This window comes from Schistocerca cancellata, chromosome 1 (assembly GCF_023864275.1).
Source record: "Schistocerca cancellata isolate TAMUIC-IGC-003103 chromosome 1, iqSchCanc2.1, whole genome shotgun sequence".
NCBI lineage: Eukaryota > Metazoa > Arthropoda > Insecta > Orthoptera > Acrididae > Schistocerca > Schistocerca cancellata.
In genome coordinates this window covers 303146304-303168664 of record NC_064626.1, presented here as the reverse complement: position 1 = coordinate 303168664, position 22361 = coordinate 303146304, and the positions used below count along the sequence as shown (strand labels likewise).

Genomic DNA, 22361 nt, shown 5'->3' with positions numbered 1-22361 from the left:
TCGTCCTTGCAGCGACAGGCCTCGTACTGCACACACTCCAGACAATGTGCAGAGAGTTAACGAATTGGTGACTGCTGAAAGACGCATCACAGTGAACGAATTGTCACGCTACGTTGGGATAGCGGAAGGAAGTGTTTGCAGATTACCGAAAGTGTTGGCGTTAAAAAAGGCTTGTGCCAGCTGGGTTCCCAGGATGTTGACAGTGGCTCACAAAGAAACAAGAAAAACGGTATGCAGCGAACTTTTGGAACAGTACGAGAATGGTGGAGATGAATTTCTTGGAAGAATTGTGACAGGTGATGAAACATGGCTCCATCATTTTTCACTAGAGACGAAGAGGCAATCAATGGAGTGGCATCATCTGAATCCACCCAAGAAAAAAAAATCAAAACCACACCTGCTGGAAAAGTTATGGCTACGGTGTTTTTCGATTCCGAAGGACTCTTAATTGTGGACATCATATCAAGTGGAAGCACCATAAATTCTGATGCGTATGTGACGACACTGAAGAAACTTCAAGTTCGACTGAGTCGTGTTCGACCACTTCGGAAAAAGTAGGATGTTTTGCTGTTACACGACAATGCACGGCCACATGTCCGTCAAAAAACCATGGAAGCGATCACAAAACTCAGATGGACAACACTGAAACACCCGCCTTACAGTCCTGACCTGGCTCCATGTATCATCTATTTTGGAAACTGAAAGACTCTCTTCGTGGAACAAGGTTTGAAGATGATGACTCCCTTGTGCACGCTGCCAAACAGTGGCTCCAACAGCTTAGTCCAGAATTTTACCGTGCGGCTATACAAGCGCTGGTTCCAAGATGGCGTAAGGCAGTTGAGAGGGATGGAAATTATGTGGAGAAATGAAAATATTGTTCCTAAAGGATGTATCTACACACTGTAAAACTTTCAAACATGTTGAATAAAAGATGGATTTTAAAAAAATAGTGTGCATTTCTTTTGGAGTGACCCTCGTACAATAACCACTCACAGCCGGCAGGTGGCAGCACTAGTATGTAAAGTGCGTCGGGGAGCCGCGAAAAGCAATGCAGCCGTCGTCGTATTACGCAAGCGGAGCGATTTATCTAACGTCCAAAAGCGAATGATCATTGATTTTCGTGCCAGAGGTGGAAGCATTTCCGAAAAGCGCTAAGTTTGTAAACTGCTCGCGTGCTGACACGCTTCAAATACGCCGTGTATAGCAAAATGGCGTCGAGGCAACCGTGGTGCTCAACGGGCAATAGATCACAGCGGTGAACAACGACTGCGGAGATGTGTGCGAGCGAATAGACGTGCTACTGTTGAGCAACTGACGGTCCAGACGAACCTAGGGGCTACCAACAGTGTCTGCTCAACCATTATTCAGCGAACGTTGCGGGGTATGGCCCTCTCCAGCAGGCATCTGGTTCGCGGATCCGTGCTGGCTGCCGTTCATCGGGGGCGAAGGCTGAAATTTGAACGCCAGTACCGCAGCTGAATGGCGACACGTGATCTGTGGCTGGGCAGTGTACCTCCTCCAATAACACACCCGCGTCAGCGGCGCCTATAGCCACGCAGATTCCACTTACACGACTTAGACACGTCGAACCAATTCGCCTCATGTTTCCCTTCTGTACACACCAACTAAAGTAAGAGTCTACAAACAAATTTTGGCTCAGAAACCTCCCTCCCTCCGCCCCACCCCACCCCCACCCCCAGGATTCCAATTCCCCCAGTTTCTCAGGAAACCATAATTAAATTACGTAGTGTATAATTGACGCAAAAGTGGCAGGATCGGTAAATAATTGAACATTTTTCATCATCATCTCACAAAGGGAGTGTTTGCTGAACTAATGGCATCATTGGTATGTGTACTGCTCGCATTTTACGTGCAAAACATGCAAAAAAAAAGTTTTCTGGGAGGATTTTGAAGCGCGCCGCTTCTGTGCTTTAAACTTAAACGAGTCAGTTCGAACTTTGTACGAAAGTAGATAAATGGATAAAGTCAAAACGAAATTTTTTATCCAATAATATTTATCCGTTGTCGAGATGCTAAGGTTTAAAGTCGAACTAAATGTAGCGCGTAAAATTCGTTCTTAGTGAACTGAATGCGCGGAAACGGTTTAGGGTAATTAAAATCAACAAATAAATAAATAATTCAGTCTTTCTATAAAATTGGGAACTCACTTTCAGATATCCAGCTTGGATTTTACGTGCAAAAACCGCATTTTTGTGAATTTCTTACGCGTGCAGCTTCTATGTTTCAAACTTGTGCGAGTCGGTTTATATTTTGTAGGATAGACAACTAGATGTAATTATTGGTCGATCTGTTGTTTTGGGGAAAGCTTTTCCCGTTTTCACGATATGAGCAACAAGTTTCGAAAGACAATAAAAATCGTCTTCGCCAGAGTCCACAAACATCTACATCGGTTGCCAAACGAAGTCGGTCTAACGTAAAAATTATGGTAGAGTAAAAGTTGGGAATGAGTTCTACCGTCAAAACTACCGTAGGGTAAAAGCTGGGAACCAGAATGAAAAATGCTTCTAGCGCATCACTGAAAATGCTGAATATGTCCTGGGTAGAATTAGGGATGTAAAAGAAGAAAAGCAGCTATTCAGCTTACCTGGCAGCTTAAAAAAAAACATTTAAATCGAAACATCTTGACGTATTCGAGCTTTTTTACGAGGTAACCCTACTTCTCCAGCGCAGTGAGCTCTCTTAGACCCCTCCCCTGTTACATTTATGGTGAGCATTGTAGGAACAAATAGACACAAATTTATGGGCTTCTGCAGTAGGAACTATCCGAGAGTGAGGGTGCATCTGTAATATGAAGTATCCTAGATTGGGGATGCATGCATTCTAAACTTCTATGACACGTTGTGTGGTACTGCACGACATGACAAGTGCCATATTGAATGACATGTCCGGATTTGTCACGTTGTACGACTTGACATCATGTATCATGTTACTTTGCTTCACACGACCCACTATATTAAATCACATGGATACTAATAATGTTGTTGTTGTTGTGGTCTTCAGTCCAGGTACTGGTTTGATGCTGCTCTCCACGCTACTTTATCCTGTGCAAGCTTCTTCATCTTCCAGTACCTAATGCAAACCTACATCCTTCTGAATCTGCTTAGTGTATTCATCTCTTGGTCTCCCTCTACGATTTTTACCCTCCACGCTGCCCTCCAATACTAAACTGGTGATCCCTTGATGCCTCAGAACATGTCCTGCCAACCGATCCCTTCTTTTAGTCAGTGACACAAACTCCTCTTCTCCCCAATTCTATTCAATACCTCCTCATTAGTTATGTGATCTACCCATCTAATCTTCAGCATTCTTCTGTAGCACCACATTTCGAAAGCTTCTATTCTCTTCTTGCCCAAACTATTTATCGTCCATGTTTCACTTCCATACATGGCTACACTCCATACAAATACTTTCAGAAACGACTTCCTGACACTTAAAGCTGTACTCTATGTTAACAAATTTCTCTTCTTCAGAAACGCTTTCCTTGCCATTGACAGTCTACATTTTATATCCTCTCTACTTCAACCAACATACTAATACTAACAATTAAAAAGTTCGAGTATGTCAAAATGTTTTGATTGAAATGTTTTTGAAGCTGTCAGATAGATCGAAAAGCTAGTTCCCTTCTTTTACATCCCTAACTCTGCCGAGGACATATTCGTCTTTTTTGTGCTTCGGGAGGAGCATTTTTCATTCTGGTGACAATATTAACGAGTTTAAACATGAATCTTGTCCTCGTTGCCATTACATATGCATGGAGAAATTTCTTCATCTTAAAATAACAGTTTTTTTAGAGTCAAGTGCAATTCATATAACAAGACAAAATGTTAATGGTCAGCTACGAAAAGAAAGACACGGGGCAGTTCCATGTTTGATACTGCTGCACATTAGCAACAAAGGCACTTCAAGATGACCCATCAAAGGGAGTAAACGTGTCTCCGTGTTTGTAATTTTCAGAATAGGTGATTATTATAGCACTGTGACTGAATTTAAGTGCAACTAATTTATATAGTTGAAGCACATTATTAACATTTTTCGGTTTTAGTTGGTTTTTAGTAAATAAAAGCAAGTAGCATTCTAGTGTTGCAGCACTGTATTACTGACACATCCCGGCGTCCATTTCACACAGTTCTCCAGGATTCATCTCCCTGCGTCTTCTCTGAGTTACGGAGAAACGAGCTACAAGATCATATTCCAAAGACACGTCTTTAGTACTGTCCCTCCTGCATCTGTCGAGAGTCATTATCGAAGCTCTGCAAATAGTTCGGTTGTAGTCATAAGTGGTACCCACTCCAGCGCAAAGCACGGTTACAATATGAGTGTACTTCTGCTGTCACCTCTTGTGTGGGTAGTAATGTCACACCGAGAGAAATAATGGAACAGACAGACATCTCCGCATACAACTAACTCGGTCGAATGTAGCCAACCAGTGGATGGGCGCTAGTGAAGTGGTATTCGGCAGACGTACTTGATCCCAGTGCAACAGTAAACTGAAGGCAGAGGTTGAAAATACCGCTTCATTTGTAAATTACCGCCGGCCGGAGTGGCCGAGCGGTCCTAGGCGCTACAGTCTGGAACCGTGCGACCGCTAAGGTCGCAGGTTCGAATCCTGCCTCGGGCATGGATGTGTGTGATGTCCTTAGGTTAGTTAGGTTTAAGTAGTTCTAGGTTCTAGGGGACTGATGACCTCAGAAGTTAAGTCCCATAGTGCTCAGAGCCATTTGAACTATTTTTTTTTTTTTGTAAATTACCTTATTTTCACACGACCGGTTTCGGACTGTTATAAGCCCATCCTCAGGTGTCGTACTGGAAATAGCAAAAGACGGGAGATAATTTTCACACGCCGCAACACACATAGGAAACAAAAACAAATTTTTCCAAAAAGTTTTAAAAACTTTTAAAAAAACATTTCCAAACCGCCGGTCGGGCTAGGTGCTATGAAACCTATGTCAATGCGCAAGTGGCACCAGACAGAACTACGAACAACTGCCTGGGTAGGGAATATCTACAAATGATATCACGCACAATGCACTTTTAACTTATATTGCGTGCTTTAGTATGTAATTTTTTGTTTTCATTTTAAATGTAAACCACTTAATTCAAATTGTGAAGGGCCAGGCTAGTGATCTCGTGTTCTTCTCTCCCTCAATAGATGGCAGCACTTTTGCCACTCTGGTTTACCAATTTGCCTCCTCGTTCGCGTCCGCTACTCGCTGTTCTGCGCTCATAGGCAGCACACTGCGCCTGGTAAACGGGGCGCTCGGGGACCACAGCACAGCGTAAATGTCGTGATATCATTTGTATATATTCCATACCCAGTTCGTAGTTCTGTCTAGTGCCACTTGCGCATTGACATAGGTTTCATAGCACCTAGGCCGACCGGCGGTTTCGAAATGTTTTTTAAAAGTGTTTAAAACTTTTTGGAAAAAAAAATTTTTTTTCCTATGTGTGTTGCGGCGTGTGAAAATTATCCCCCGTCTTTTGCTATTTCCAGTGCGACACCTGCGGATGGGCTTATAACGTTCCGAAAGCGGTCGTATGAAAATAAAGTAATTTACAACGAAGCGGTATTTTCAACCTCTGCTATAATGCTCAGTTGCGGATGTTCTGCCAGCGGGATTGTTTGTAGCACACTGAAGACAAATTTGGAAACGGAATTAGAGTTCAGGAAGGAAAAATATTCAGAATTAACGCTCGGCTATGACACTGTACGGGATGTCTGAGTTAACATAAAATGTAATAACTTGAGACGCAGTTCAGGTATTTATTGGCGGTTTGCTTCTACAACTATGGTAGCTCAAAACATTTTCTGTGTTTGCTTGCGACAGTTGTTACCACGTGCGCATGCCTGTAACTGATTTGTTCACGTAAACGCGCGTCACAGACATGTGGACTCTGTAGCAGAAGGTCTTCTGTGTAAGACGCCGTTTTCGGCTAGAATATGGACTGCGAGAAACTGTCGATGTTCCCACTTACGTAACAATCAAGAAATGGAACAAGCGGCTTCGGAAAACTGGGAGTTTGCTTTCGACGACGGACCTTCACGTCAAGAAAACAGCTTCCAAGGCTACTGTGTGGGGGTTTATTAAGAATCAAATGTACCAGCCACCTGTTCGTGATCTACCACTTCTGCTCTTCGAGTTCGTGCAGCTATCGTAAATGTTGCACCTGCCATGCTGCAAAACACTTAAGAAGTGGAATACTGATTAGACGTCTGTCACGCCACTAATAGTGCGCATGTCGAGGTGTATTAGATGTGTAGAAAAATATTTTGAGTTAGCATACTTGTAGAAATATACTGTCAATAAATATCTCAATGACTTCTCAAGTTATTACATTTTATGTTATTGATGGTTAACCTAAACACAATGTACTTCGACAAAAGAGTTGAAAAATCACTTTTTGCAACAACGTGCACAGAGTACATTGGAAAAAGGTTACGACATAAACATCAGTAAAAGTAAAACAACGTGACCGAAGTGTAGTCGAATTAAATCAACTGATGCTGACGGAATTAGATAAGAAGTGGGACGACAGAAATAGTAGACGAGTTTTGACATTTGCGCACCAATATAACTGACAATGGCAGATCTTATACCACACGTGAGATTGGCAATATATAGAAAAAGTTTCCTAAAAATGCAAATATGCTAACATCCCACATTTATTTGGGTGTTAGAAAATATTTTCCGAATGTGGTCTTACCTGGACATTAAATGTAGACAGTAAACAGTAAAAATACGAAGAGAATATAAGGTTTTGAAATTTGATGTACAGCATGATGCTGGAAGTTGGCTAGAGTGGATAACTGAAATGGAAATGACGTGTGACTAGGGCCTCTCGTCGGATGGACCGTTCGCCTGGTGCAAGTCTTTCGAGCTGAAGCCACTTCGGCGACTTGCGTGTCGATGGGGATGAAAGGATGATTATAAAGACAACACAACACCCAGTCCCTGAGCGGAGTAAATCTCCGACCCAGCCGGGAATCGAACCCGGGCCGTTAGGTATGACATTCCGTCGCGTTGACCACTCAGCTACCAGGGGCGGACAGTGGATAATTAATAAAGAGGTACGGAATCGAATTGGAGAGAATAGAAATCGCACAACAAGACTAAAAGAAGGGGTTTGTTGTTAGGAGACATCCTGAGGTTTCAAGGAACAGTCAACATCCTAATGGAGTGAAGCGTGGGATGTAAAAATCATAGAGGGAGGGCAGTTCTCATCTCACCACTAAATGGCTAAAACGGTGCGTAACGTACGCTTCACGATGTACGGTGCACAGTACGCAGTTCCAGTTTCAACTTGCCTATCTAATGGCTACCAGGGATAAAAACATTTGATTTTCAGTATTTCATGTGACTAGCTGAAAAATGTTCCTGTCGGAGAACAAAAAACATGAATAAGCTCCTCTTTAAAAGACTGGCAGAAATTGCGAAACCGGCTGTCTCAATCATCATAACACCTTCCTCACCAAAAATTTTGGCTTGCAGACATATTCGTACAATGCTATTGTCTCTATTCAAGTGTCTTTCTCTTTTATTGCCACTGTCGCTCATTGGCCACCACTATCTCCTCGCTCTTTGGTTCCCACAATTGTTCTCTTCATCCCTCTCTCTCTCTATCTCTCTCTCTCTCTCTCTCTCTCTCTCTCTCTCTCTCTCTCTCTCTCACTGCCAGTCTCTCTCTTCCAACGTCACTCTCTCCTCTCTCTTTCTCTCTCACTGCACTGTAGTTCCTTCTCTAGATTGTCGCACAGATGACAAAATTGTAGATGTCGAAATAGATGACAGAGAGATAGAAAAACAATTAAAATCGCTCAAAAGAGGAAAGGACGCTGGACCTGATGGGATACCAGTTCGATTTTACACAGAGTAAGCGAAGGAACTTGCCCCCCTTCTTGCAGCGGTGTACCGTAGGTCTCTAGAAGAGCGTAGCGTTCCAAAAGATTGGAAAAGGGCACAGGTCATCCCCGTTTTCAAGAAGGGACGTCGAACAGATGTGCAGAACTATAGACCTAATCTCTAACGCCGATCAGTTGTAGAATTTTGGAACACGTATTATGTTCGAGTATAATGACTTTTCTGGAGACTAGAAATCTACTCTGTAGGAAACCGCATGGGTTTCGAAAAAGACGATCGTGTAAAACCCAGCTCGCGCTATTCGTCCACGAGACTCAGAGAGCCATAGACACGGGTTCCCAGGTAATTGCCGTGTTTCTTGACTTCCGCAAGACGTTTGATACAGTTCTCCACAGTCATTTAATGAACAAAGTAAGAGTACATGGACTATCAGACCAATTGTGTGATTGAATTGAAGAGTTCCTAGATAACAGAACGCAGCATGACATTCTCAATGGAGAGACGTCTTCCGAAGTAAGAGTGATTTCAGGTATGCCGCAGGGGAGTGTCGTAGAACCGTTGCTATTCACAATATATGTAAATGACCTTGTGGATAACATCGGAAGTTCACTGAGGCTTTTTGTGGATGATGCTGTAGTATATCGAGAGGTCGTACCAATGGAAAATTGTACTGAAATGCAGGAGGATCAGCAACGAACTGACGTATGGTGCAGGGAATGGAAATTGAATCTCAATGTAGAAAAGTGTAATGTGCTGCGAATACATAGAAAGAAAGATCCTTTATCATATAGCTACATTATAGCAGGTCAGCAACTGGAAACAGTTAATTCCATAAATTATCTGGGAGTAGGCATCAGGAGTGATTTAAAATGGAATGACCATATAAAATTAATCGTCGGTAAAGCAGATGCCAGACTGAGATTCATTGGAAGAATCCTAAGGAAATGCAGTCCGAAAACAAAGGAAGTACGTTACAGTACACTTGTTTGGGCCACTGCTTGAATACTGCCCACCGGTGTGGGATCCGCAACAGACAGGGCTAATAGAAGAGATAGTGAAGATCCAACGGAGAGCAGCGCGCTTCGTTACAGGATCATTTAGTAATTGCGAAAGCGTTACGGCGATGATAGATAAACTCCAGTGGAAGACTCTGTAAGAGAGACGCTCAGTAGCTCTGTACGGGCTTTTGTTGAAGTTTCGAGAACATACCTTCACCGAGGAGTCAAGAAGTATATTGCTCCCTCCTACGTATATCTCGCGAAGAGACCATGAGGATAAAGTCAGAGAGATTAGAGCCCACACAGAGGCATGCCGACGATCTTTCTTTCCAAGAACAATACGATACTGGAATGGAAGGGAGAACCGATAGAGGTACTAAGGTACCCTCTGCCACATACCGTCAGGTGGCTTGCGGTGTATGGATGTAGATGTATCTCCTCTCTTTTCATCAGTCGCTGCCTCTCTGCTACTCTCTTTTAGCATAAAAAAGAGCGAAAGTGTCCGAATGCCAAAATTTTCGGTGAGGGTGGCGAAATAAGGACTGAGGTAACTGATTCTCCATGTTTCTGTCGGTCTTCTGCAAGGGAAAATATTCCCCTTTCCTCTGGTTCCCTTCTTTTCTCTGCTTGTACAAAACTTATTCTCTAGGTCAGTATAGTTTTGACAGTTTGTTTATGTACTGTGACTATGTGTGCACTATGTCAGTTAAAATTGAATTTACGCTTCAAACTGGATATTACGTGCATATTTTACGTGCGTAAGTACCGTAATAACAAATAAGTTCATACAATATAAGGTTCAAACAAAATCGTCTCCCATCCTATGTGATTTCACTTTACACTACATTACCTACAAATTCACAATGTTTTAGGCTTACACCTACAATATAACAAAAAATATGGTGTTTCGTTTGCAAGTACAAATAATTCCGTATGACAAAATAATTTTTCGTAAAATGCTTACGCCGCCAGGTGGAATCACCAATAACTTTCAGGTCAAAACAACCTGTATAGGCGTGAAGTGTTCATTATACAGAGACAGCTCGTTATGAAGTATTGTTGGTAAAAAATTACAACTAAAAAAATAGTTTAGTAGTCCCAGAACGCTTGAGATAACGTCGGAACCCTTACCATGTGTTCACTGGTTCAGTCAATACTAAATTTATGCCTCACACCGGATATTACGTGCATATTTTACGTGCATAAATACTGTAACTTTGTACCTGTGGACCTCGGTAATGGATAATGATATCGAAGAATATTTCAAGATTCTCCGAGAACACTATCGTAAGAACTCATGGTAAAAATTTCTACAATTTTCCGCGAATAGAAATTATAGAAATGGCTATCCCCATGATTAGAACTTTTGGTACCCAAGAATCATGGGTTTTCGGGGTTTTCTCAGGAACCGGCCACGAACAAATGGTGTATTTCTAATCTGCCTAAGGCTCACCCTAAACCACACCTAACGCTAAAGGGCAAACCGATTTACTGGCTGCTGCTTACATCTAATACTTTCCCCTCTTTGGGGAAGTGTGAGGGGGAGTTTGTAGCCTGTCGGCTTTTACTCCCCTGTGTACTTGTGTGTGTGATTATTTCTGTACTTTTTTGATGTCTGTGAGATGTGATGTTTGTTCTGCGTGTGTCTGGTACTTGCCTGAGGTTTGGCGAGATAATTGTAGTATTTTGGGTAGGAGTAGGATTTGGGGATGGGTATTGGGATTTTTCTCTTCGACTTAGTCGTCGAAGATCGTCATGGGGCGATTGTGTTTATCGCGGGACATGTCATACCGACCTAGGGAGTGGATGAGGGCGTTTCGCGACCTGGAGGTACCTTCATAGAAGGCCCTTGCCAGGTCTTGGAAACGCTCTCTCAGGAGTGGGATTTCCGCAGCGGCATGTAAATCGTCAATGGGGAATCCAAGGGGTAAACGCAGTGCCCTCCTGAGGGCGCGGTTCTGCAGCCTCTGGAGAGTGTCCAGGTGCTGCTTCGCCGCGTATCCCCAGACAGGACACGCGTATTCCATGACTGGCCGGATCAGGGCCTGGTATACGTTCACTCCTACTGAGAAGGAAAGGGAGCTGGTTGAGCTGAGAATTGGGTACAGGATGGACATTCTGGCGCAGACCTTCCTATGGACTTCGTCTATGTGGGGTTTCCACGTAAGACGAGAGTCCAAGGTTACGCCAAGATACTTGGCGGTTCTGCGCCAGGGGAGTTGGGTTCCGTTTAGGTGAAGGTGAAGGGGGGGGGGGGGGGGGGCGTTGAGGAGGTTCGCGCCTTCCGAGCCTACGGGTAATCAGCATCGCCTGCGTCTTTTCAGAATTGATGGTGATTCGCCAGCGACGGGCCCAAGTCTCTGTGTCATCTAAAACCCTTTGTAACCTACGGATGACCAGGTCCTTGTTCGCGTTTCTTGTGTAGAAGGCTGTATCGTCAGCGTACTGAGCGGTGTGCACCAGGGGGGCCGTTGGAGTGTCCGCAGTGTACAGACTGTACAAAACGGGCCCCAGGACCGATCCCTGTGGCACCCCAGCACGAATACGCCTCTTGGTGGAGGTGGCTGTTTCTACTTTGACAGAGAAAGTTCTGTTCGAGAGATAGCTTTTGATCTGCTTAACTATTCTCCCGGGGAACCCTTGAGTGTACAACTTGTAGAGTAGCCCTCTATGCCATACCGAGTCAAAGGCTTTGGCTACGTCTAGTAGCACTATCCCGCAGTAGCCTCTGTGGTTGAAGCCCTCTGTGGCTGCTTCAACCACTCTCATGATCTGTTGTGGGGCAGAGTGGTTCTGCCGGAATCCGAATTGGAAATCCGGCAGAATTTGCTCTCTGGTGATATGTTCTTGTATGGGTCTTAGCAGGAGGCGCTCATAGATCTTGCTGAGAGTTGGCAAGAGGCTAATCGGCCTGTAGTGCTGCGGGAATAGAGGGTCTTTCCCTGGTTTGTGTATCGCGACCACTTCCGCGTGTTTCCAGCAAGCTGGGAACTCGCGGGTACGAGTAATCTCGTTGAAGACGTTCGCGAGGTGTTCGATCGCCGTGGGTGGAGGTTTTTGACCAACTGGTTGGTGACATTGTCATGTCCTGGCGCCTTTTTGGAGGGGAGGGACCTAATTACTTTTGCCACGTCTTCAGGGGCAAAAACTGTGGGTTCGTCTTCTGGGTCCTCCTCAGCATTGAGGAAGACGGCCAGTTGACGACGGACCACTCTCTCATGCTCATCATCCTGGGGTTCAGCCGCTTGGAATTGCTTCTCGAAAGTGTCGGCGAGGGCGTTGGCCTTTTCAGCATGGCTGTAGGCCATACCCTGTTCGCCGTGCAGTGGCGGCATCCTAGCGCGTCTTTTTGTAAACTGTTTGGTCGCTTGCCATAGTGTATGATCGTCTACTTTGAGAGCTCTGAGGCGGTTTTGCCATTGCTGGTTTCTGTGCTCATTGAGCGCTACTTTCAGTTCTCTCTGTAGACGATTGAGCAGCCTCCTGGTGGCCTGGTTTCTGGTTATCTTCCACTCTTTTGCCACTCTGTTCTTATGTCGAATTTGAGCTAGCAAGTGTTCCGGGAGCTGTATTTGCGGCGGCGGGCCATCCCTTTGTGGAGGGGTGGCCTCTTCTGCTGCCTGCAGGATGGTACCTGTTAGGTCTTGTAGCGCTTGTTCTACTGTTTCGGCAGTAGGTGGCGGAGCGCGAGCGATATGAGAGGCGACAGTTTCTCGGTATCGCTCCCAGTTTGTACGTTTGTAAGACGTCTGGTATCGTGGGAGTGCTACCCATTCTGCCACGTCTACCTCTAGGATCACTGGGTTGTGGTCGGAGGACATTCTGTTGATCGTCCTCGCGGTCACAAAACTCGTAATCCTCCTAGTGAGAGCTATGTCTAACACGTCGGGCCTGCCTCCATTTTTTGGAAAATGTGTGGGCTCGACTGGACCCCATGTTTCGAAATGGTGGTTGCGCGCTAGTTGTTGCAATCTGGCGCCTGCTCTGGAGGTTACTCTAGAATTCCAATCAGGATGTTTGGCTTTGAAGTCGCCCCCTATTATGAGTTTGCCTTCAATTTGCCCTAGAGTAGCTATGTCTCCCTCATCTATCTGGTCTTGTGGGGGTCGGTAGATTGCAACGATTGTTAGGGGTCCAGTGGCAGTGGCTACTTCCACTGCCACTGCTTCGATTTTATTTGTAGCTGGTAAGAATACCTGGTGGTGGGGGATCCCTCTTTTTATGTATATGGCCACTCCTCCGCCATGGGTTGGCCTGTCTTTGCGATAGCTAACATAGTTGGGGACTGTCGCTTTTGTTCCCGGTTTTAGGTGGGTTTCCCCCATCATGCATATGTCGATGGAGAACTCCTTCATGAGTTCTCTGAACTCGACCTCTTGGTTAACAATGCCGTCTGCGTTAAAGACGCACATTGTCAGGCCATGGATGTTTGGTCATCTATCCATGATGGGGTTTCGAAACTACTGAGGAAGTCGCAGAGGGGAGCGACTGCTGGACTGTTGCCTGAAGGGCAACGAGGATCTGTGTGTTCTGCTTCTGGGCTTCCCTGAATTCCTTCATCATTTCCATGACGAGGTTCATGGTCTGCACCATAACGCCTAACAACTGGTCCATGGGGGGGGGGGGGGGGGGACTGTGTGTGGGGTTCCCTAGAGCTTCCTCTGACTTGGTGGACCTGGTCGCTGTTGTTGTGTGTTTCCCAGTGTTGTTCTTGTGACTGTGACTGGTGTTGTGGTGACGGGGCCACGCTTTCATGGTTTCTCGGGGGAGAAACCACTTCTGCATATGTTGCCCTGGGTGTGTCCGGTCTTGGTTTTAACCAAGCCTTGTCTGTGTGTGTTGTTGCATTTTGTTTTCTTGTGTGGTTGGTTGGGTTTGTCGTGTTTTGTTTACGTGTGTGGGGGGCGGCCTTTGCGCCCTTTGCCTGCTGTGAGTGTCTTTTGTGGACCTCACAACCTTGGTAACCCGCTGTGTGGTTTTTGCCACACAGCGCGCACCTTATTTGTGGGTCCGTGTGCTTGAGTGTGCATGTCCTGGTGTCGTGGGCCTCGGCGCACTTCCTGCATCTCACTGGCATGGTGCAGTGCGCAGCTATGTGGTTCAGGCCCTGGCACCTGAAGCACTGCACCGTCTTGTTTTTACGGCGCAGCGGCTCCGTGGTGACAGGCACTGCCAGGACCATCTTAATCTCCCTCTTGTTTTGGGGTATGTCAGGGAGTGTTACCTGGTACAGCGGCCACTTACTGTCTATGCTGCCCATTTGCTGTACCACCTTGACGACGTACCCCCAGGCAGTCAAGTCTGTTTTGATTGCCTGGGGGGACACTCGTCTTGGTAGGTCTCTGATAAATATGTTCCTGTTCCGTGTCTTTGTTGTTGGGAATGTGTAGTGGGGTATGTTTCTTGTGTTGAATAGTGTTTTGATTGTGTTATAGTGTTCGAGTGTGTGTACTGTGACTTTTATTTTGTCTCCACCGGCGGGTTTTGCCTGGAAACTGCCTCCCCCGATTTCTGTCTTTAGCAACTCGAAGAGCTCCTCGTAGTTACGAGGAAACTCTGCGAAAATCGGGGGGAGGTGGTGGGCGACTTGGTTCTGTGTTTGTGTTGTGTTTGCCTCTGGCTCATCAGCAACCGCCTGGAATCTGTTTGGGGTGGGTTCCACTCCCCGGGCCGGTGGAAGCCTCGGCTGGCGAAACGTTTTCTTCGCCAGCACGAAACCATCCGAGTCCTGCCCGGTTACGCGGTTCCCTTCCAGTGCCGGTGTTTCCTGGTCCCTTCTCAGAGCGACGACAGGTGCTGTCGGGGGCGCAGGCTCCTCGGAGGGTGTGGAGTTGGTTAGGGTGGGGGTGGTGGATTGCTTCTTCCCCTTGGAGTGTTTCTCCTTCCTGTCCTTCTTCACACGCCGCTGTTTTGATGTGGTGGACTTGTGTGGGGGGGATTTAAGGTATTTGGAACGGGTGGAGGACTGAGACGAGGGGGTGGGTTTGGGGAGGATTTTGGTCGGCAGACGGGGCATCTGCTTGCCATTCTTCATGGACGTAAGATATTCGGGAAGTGTGCCGGTGGCGTGGGCAAGCAGGAGCGGAGATAGGACGAGGTTAGGAGGGGCAGGATTGCAAGTACTGACTATATATTTCGATGTCGGTGTGTTGTGTATGACTGCATTGTTTGCTGTGTTTCTCGCCATGTCCGGAGCGGGAAGTGGGGCTGCTGCCAAGGGGGTGCCAGTTACAGCCATCGTTGACACCGTTAGGTGGCCCGGCTGCATTGCTGGCCCTACTTTCCTAGTGGACGCGGAGGTCTGATCGGCGGCGGCGGAAACCTTCTCTGCGGTTCCGCGGCCGGCTGCCAGGTCCTGGCCCACGTTTTCCCTAACCTTGGGGGGGGGGGGGGGGGGCAGAGCCTGGCTCTGCGGCAGCTGGGGCGCTCGAGACGGCCGACGACGCGGCCCGCGGCAACAACAAGACGCACTTTTTGTCGACAGCGTTTGACCGCTTCGACCCCAAAGCACCACTGGAGCTTGACATTCCGCAACTGGAAGAGGAAAACACGACAATTCCGCTGTCGGGCGTCGCCAAAAATATCCTGCCCGCCGTAAGTCCTTGCTACAGACCTTGACTGGGTTCCCGCCGATGCTTTAATAAAAGCAAAGCCGTAGATACCCCTAGTGTGTCACCCGTACAAGCGGGCGCCTATGACTGACAGTGCGCGAGTAAGAGGAGCAAGCTCAACCCTTGACTGCCACTCAGCGAGTGCCGATTTACTGAATTCAGTATGCCCATTCTTCCGGTAGGTGCACGAATGATCGCTAGGCCAAGGGCTATAAAAAACATACCTGCAAAATCGTGTTTTTGAGCGGGGCTTTTTGAAACATATTGATACCGTGCATCGAACATAAAAATTTAAAATACTGTCATAATCCACTCATAAAGAGATTAAATATTATGTTAAAAGTTCAACACAGTAAGACAAGTAATCTGTGTATATGTTTTGATGCAGCGTGATTCACCGTACGCATATTACCCAGACTATATTCATCCATTATTTGCCAATGAGAGCAATTACCAATTTCCAACAAACTTTACACATAATTTCAAACCTTGAATAACGTTTTCTCGCTGGCACCCCCTCACAAAATGACTAAACGCAAAAACTTTATCACTTACATTTTCGCTGTTTATGCAGTAAAACTTCAGCATCACACGCTAAGTTTTAATGTATTCTTTACTACTATCTCCATTCGCAACACAGTTTGTGGCCCACTGACATGGCATGTTGTCATAGATAAAAATTCCGTCTTTGTTTGGGGACATGAAGTTCGTGAATGGCTCCAAATGATCTCCAAGTCAATGATCGGTTCAGTTGGACCATTCCATGTAAACACAGCCCACACCATTGTGGAACCACTACCAGCTTGGAAAGTGTCTCGTTGACGACCTGGGTCCATCGCTTCGTTGGGTCTGCTCCACACATCAACCCTATCATTAGTTCTTACCAACTGAAATCAGAAGTCATCTGACACTGTTTTCCATTCGTCTAGGTCCCCACCGATATGGTCACGAGCTCAGGAGGCGCTGCAGGCAATGTATGGTTCAAATGGCTCTGAGCACTATGGGACTTAACATCTGAGGTCATCAGTCCCCTAGACTTAGAACTACTTAAACCTAACTAACCTAAGGACAGCACGCACATCCATGCCCGAGGCAGGATGCGAAACTGCGACCGTAGCAGCAGCGCGGTTCCGGACTGAAGCGTCTAGAACTGCTCGGTCACAACGGCCGGCGCAGGCGATGTACTGCTAGCAGAGGCTCTCGCGTGGGTCATATGTTGCCATATCCCGCTGACGCCAAATTTCACTGCACTGTCCTAACCGATACGTTCTTCGGTACGTCCCACATTGATTTCTGTGCCTATTTCACGCAGTCTCGCTTGCCTGTCGGCACTGACAATTCTACGCAAACGCCGCTGCTCTCTATTTTTAAGTGAAGGTAGTCGGACACAGTGTCGTCGCGATGGGAGATAATTCCTGAAATTTGGTTATTCTCGGCACATTCTTGGCACTATGAATCTCGAACTATTGAATTCCCTAACGATTTCCGAAATGGAATGTCCCACGCGACTAGCTCTTAAACACGGAAGAATTATCAAACCAACGGTTTGGGGATGCAGAAGGCAATGAAAACCAATGCATCTAACACGCAAAAGCTCAGTCTAGATTTAGGGGTGTCAGTGAATTGAAATGGAAAGTACATAATTATTCGTTAATGTTTGCAACCATTCTTCCTCATACTTCAATTATGTTTATTGTGTTGATAAGAACAAACATTAGCTGTCTTTTGAAATTGAATGTTTATTTTGTTTGTTTGTTTTTTTTATCCTAAGCAGTATCCAACAAGAAAGAGGATGTCCAGTAAAATATGATTGTAACATACAATCTGAATTCATCTCTTCCCTCCACAAGAACCAATGGGCACATGAAAAGAATAGGAAAAATAAAATCCACTGATGATGCCTGCTATGAACATATGAAATTTGTTTGATTTAAAACGAAATAACTATTCAGTTACAAAATAGGGATAATTCTTATCTACATGGTAAACATAATTTAAGATAAAGATTTGTGATCTGATGAATGTAGAGTAGTATCAGTATATCAGTTACAGCAGATAATCGTATAACGGGACTACGATTCGTTATGAAAAGTAAGGAATTACAGAGAGTGAGTTACTGTGAACAGTTTAGTGAAAGGATAATTCTCAATAGAATCAGCGCCAAACCAACGCTTACACCAGTAGTTTACGTATACACGTAGACGTAACTAGTAGAAGACGATGACATCGAATGTCCTAGTAATACCTCAGCCCCGATTCTTTGAGGAATTGAATTCTCATGTACAAAATAGCTTGTGAAGTTTGGTCAGTATTTATATGAAGTATCAAAAATCATATTTTTGTTGTCACTGGAAGTGTTTACATTGGAAACCTGCACGTGGTTAGCTGTTTAGCGGTACAGATGATGGCATTAAACTGCTAACTCCGTACGTAAAGAGAGACAAAAATCTGATAGTCATAGGGGATTGGAATGCTGCGATAGGGCAACGAATATAAGACAGAGTTACAGGAGAATATATGCTCGGCAGTAGGAATGAGAGAGAAGAAAGACTTCTTGAATTCTGCAATACATTTTTAGCTGGTGATACCAAATGCGAGAACCGTAAGAAGAGGAGATATAATTGGAGGTACGGGAAGATACCAGACGGATTACATAATCGTGAGACAGATTTTGAAATCAAATATCGGATTATAAAGCATACCCCGGTGCAAATAGTGACCCAGTTCAGAATTTAGTAATCATAAAAGGTGGACTGAAATGTACGAGAACCGTCAAGAAGAATCAATGTGTCATGAATTGGGATACTGAACTCATGAGGAAAGAGGCTGTGAGTTTGAACTTCATGAGGCTTTAGATACTGCGATGATGGGTACCAAAACAGTCAGCTCACTGAAGAGGACTCTATATAGCTAAAAACGGCAATGACACAAGTAGGATAGAGGAATGTAGGTATAAGGAAGGTAGCTGCGAAGAAAACTCCCGTAACAGAAGAAATATCAAAACTGATCGATGAAAGAATATAAAAATGTATAGGAAAAGACAGGATTATAGCATAATAAGTCACTTAGGACTGAAATCAACAGAAAGTGCACGGAAACCAAAGCGAAACTGCTGTTGGTAAAATGTGAAGAAACCGAAAAAGTAATGGTCGTCGGAAGAGACGAAGTGTATATGAAAACTGAAGTAACTTTCGCTAAAATTAAAAGCAATGAAGTAAACATTAAGAGTGGGAAAGAAATTCGACTGTTAAACGTAGATGAGATAGGTGATAGGTTTAAAAGAGCGCACTGAGCACTGAGAGCCTCTACAAAGGGGGGGGGGGGGGGAGGGGGGGAGAACTGTCTGCGAATTGAGCAGACAGGGCGGACCTCATATTAGACTCGGTATTTGGCAGAGTTTTCTAAGACTTACAGTGAAACAAAGATAGAATAAATAGATAAAATTACTCCGGTATTTTTAAAATCATTGGGAAGAGAGGCGTGATAGTAGAGGGATCCCCACAAGTCGAAAGCTATAGAAAGCTATACAAGACATCCAACAAATAGTTGAGGATGTTGATGGCGAGTGGTACTCAGGGACAAGCTATAAAGAGGTTGGCACATGAGAGGAAGCAATGGCGGCAGCTGCAAACCAACCAGAAGACTGACGACCACACAAACGTGTATTTCGCAAATGACTATATTCCACTTTTTTGACGTACACATTATTGGTTCATTCTGCGAACTACGGTATCAGTGGGTCATAATGCAGGAATCAGTCAGTTCACATGAATGCCACTCTGAAGCAAAATGAATGGATACGGAATTGAATGATCGCTCACAAAGGCTGAATCGTAATTAAAGTGAATTGTAAAATTTGATTCATTTGATTTGTTGGTCAACGGGAGATCGTCACGGACACAGTGGAAAACCTAAACTGGCAGACTGTTCAAAGTAGGCGCCAACTATTCCATGGAAGCCTACACACGAAGTATCAGAAATCAGCGTTAAGTGGGAACTGTAGGAATGTCCTACAAGCTGCTACGTATCGTTGCCGTAGGGATCGCGCAGACAATATTACACTAATTACAGCACAAACAGAGACCTTTAAACAAGACCTGTGCCAACCGCTGTGGCCGAGCAGTTCTAGGCCCTTCAATCCGGAACCGCGCTGCTGCTACGGTCGCGGGTTCGAATCCTGCCTCGGGCATGGATGTGTGTGATGTCCTTAGTTAGTTAGGTTTAAGTATTTCTAAGTCTAGGGGACTGATGACCTCAGATATTAAGTCCCATAGTGCTTAGAGCCATTTTTTGAACAAGACCTGTCCTCGCAACATAACCAAATGGAACACAAAGAAATCCTGTTAATCTGCTGTGTGACGAAGAGAATACAAGGTTTTGAAATCTGATGTACAGCATGATGCTGGAAGTTAGCTAGAGTGGATAACTAAAATGGAAATGCCTTGTGACTAGGGCCTGCCGTCGGATAGACCGTTCACCGGGTGCAAATCTTTCGATTTGACGCCACTTCCGAAACTTGCGCGTCGATGGGGATGAAATGATGGTGATTAGGACAACACAACCCCCAGTCCCTGAGCGGAGAAAATCTCCGACCCAGCCGGGGATCGAACATGGGCCCTTGGGATTGACATTCTGTCGCGCTGACCACTCAGCTACCGGGGGCGGACATCCTGTTAATTGGACAATGGAAAGTACCCTTCGTCACGCATTTCGGAGTGGTCTACTATTTTCATTGTATAGGCCTACCGACGTCTGTTGGTTTGTGTCACTATGTTTCTGTCCACGCACTGGTTGTGCAGGCAGTTTCACTTTGTATTCATTCCTCTACACTGCTGTTGCTCGAATGAAGCTATAGCACGAGAATAGAGAATTGGCGAGTAGGCGAGAAGCGGGCACCGACCTTGTCGCAGAAGGGGTTGTATTGCATCGCGTAGACGGGCGCGCGGTGCGCCTGGAAGACGTCGAGGTGGTTGTGCAGGTGGTGCGCCGAGCAGTGGTGCACGCAGCCCTCGTCGCTGGCCACGTCGTACGCGTCCGGGTTCCTGGGCTGGCGCACCAGCACCAGCGCCGCCGGGTGGCACGAGTACGGCGTCTCCTCGGGCCAGCACTTGCGCGCCTGCGACAGCCCCTTCAGCACGCCTGCAACACCACTCCCTCTGCTACCCTAACTCTTACATTGGCAACGATAACTCTAATATTTCGGTATTGTAGTGGTACATACACAACTGGCCATTGAGATAGCTACACCAAGAAGAAATGCAGATGATAAACGGGTATTCATTGGACAAATATGTTATACTACAACTGACATGTGATTACATTTTCACGCAATTTGCGTGCATAGATCCTGAGAAATCAGTACCCAGAACAACCACCTCTGGCCGTAATAACGGCCTTGATAAGCCTGTGCATTGAGTCAAACAGAGCTTGGATGGCGTGTACATGTACAGCTGCCCATGCAGCTTCAACACGATACCACAGTTCATCAAAAGTAGTGACTCGCGTATTGTGACGAGCCACTTGCTCGGCCACAAATGACCAGACGTTTTCAGTTGGTGAGATATCTGGAGAATGTGCTGGCCAGGGCAGCAGTCGAACATTTTCTGTATCCAGAAGTCCCGTACAGGATCTGCAACATGCGGTCGTGCATTATCCTGCTGAAATGTAGAGTTTCGCAGGGATCGAATGAAGGTTAGAGCCACGGGTCGTAACACATCTGAAATGTAACGTCCACTGTTCAAAGTGCCGTCAATGCGAACAAGAGGTGACCGAGACGTGTAACCAATGGCACCCCATACCACCACGCCAGGTGATGCGGCAGTATGGCTATGAAGAATACACGCTTCCAATGTGCGTTCGCCGCGATGTCGCCAAACACGGATGCTGTAAACAGAACCCGGATTCATCCGAAAAAATGACGTGTTGCCATTCGTGTACCCAGGTTCGTCGTTGAGTACGCCATCGTAGGCGCTCCTGTCTGTGATGCAGCATCAAGGGTAACCGCAGCCATGGTCTCCGAGCTGCTGCTGCAAACGTCGTCGAACTGTTCGTGCAGATGGTTGTTGTCTTGCAAACGTCCCCATCTGTTGACTCAGGGATCGAGACGTGGCTGCACGATCCGTTACAGCCATGCGGATAAGATGCCTGTCATCTCGACTGCTAGATATACAAGGCCGTTGGGATCCAGCACGGTGTTCCGTATTACCCTCCTGACCCCACCGATTCCATATTCTGCTAACAGTCATTGGATCTCGACCAACGTGAGCAGCAATGTCGTGATACGATAAACCGCAATCGCGATAGGCTACAATCCGACCTTTATCAAAGTCGGAAACGTGATGGTACGCATTTCTCCTCCTTACACGAGGCATCACAACAACGTTTCACCAGGCAACGCCGGTCAACTGCTGTTTGTGTATGAGAAATTACTTGGAAACTTTCCTCATGTAACCAAGTTGTAGGTGTCGCCACCGGCGCCAACCTTGCGTGAATGCTCTGAAAAGCTAATCATTTGCATATCACAGAAACTTCTTCCTGTAGGTTAAATTTCGCGTCTGTAGCAATTTTAATGGCCAGTAGTGTATATATCATATGATCTACGCATAGGCAATATCGCGCTTCCTCATTCGTCTTTCTATAAACTTTCATTGGCATCTGAATGCATGTAATCGCTGATGTTTCACACATGTTGTTGTTGTGGTTTTCAGTCCTGAGACTGGTTTGATGCAGCTCTCCATGCTACTCTATCCTGTGCAAACGTCTTCATCTCCCAGTACCTACTGCAACCTACATACTTCTGAATCTGTTTAGTGTATTCATCTCTTGGTCTTCCTCTAAGATTTTTACCCTCCACGCTACCGTCCAATGCCAAATTG

General features: G+C 45.8%; 1 protein-coding gene across 1 annotated transcript in view; it reads right to left on the bottom strand.

Annotated features, from left to right (window-relative positions):
* Positions 1-22361, bottom strand: part of LOC126172196 (dynein axonemal intermediate chain 4-like) — a 65029-nt gene that overhangs the window by 4891 nt on the left and 37777 nt on the right. The window contains exon 3 of the mRNA XM_049920864.1: positions 20387-20625. Within this exon, the coding sequence (XP_049776821.1) occupies positions 20387-20625 (239 nt within the window). The remainder of the gene's footprint in view (positions 1-20386; positions 20626-22361) is intronic.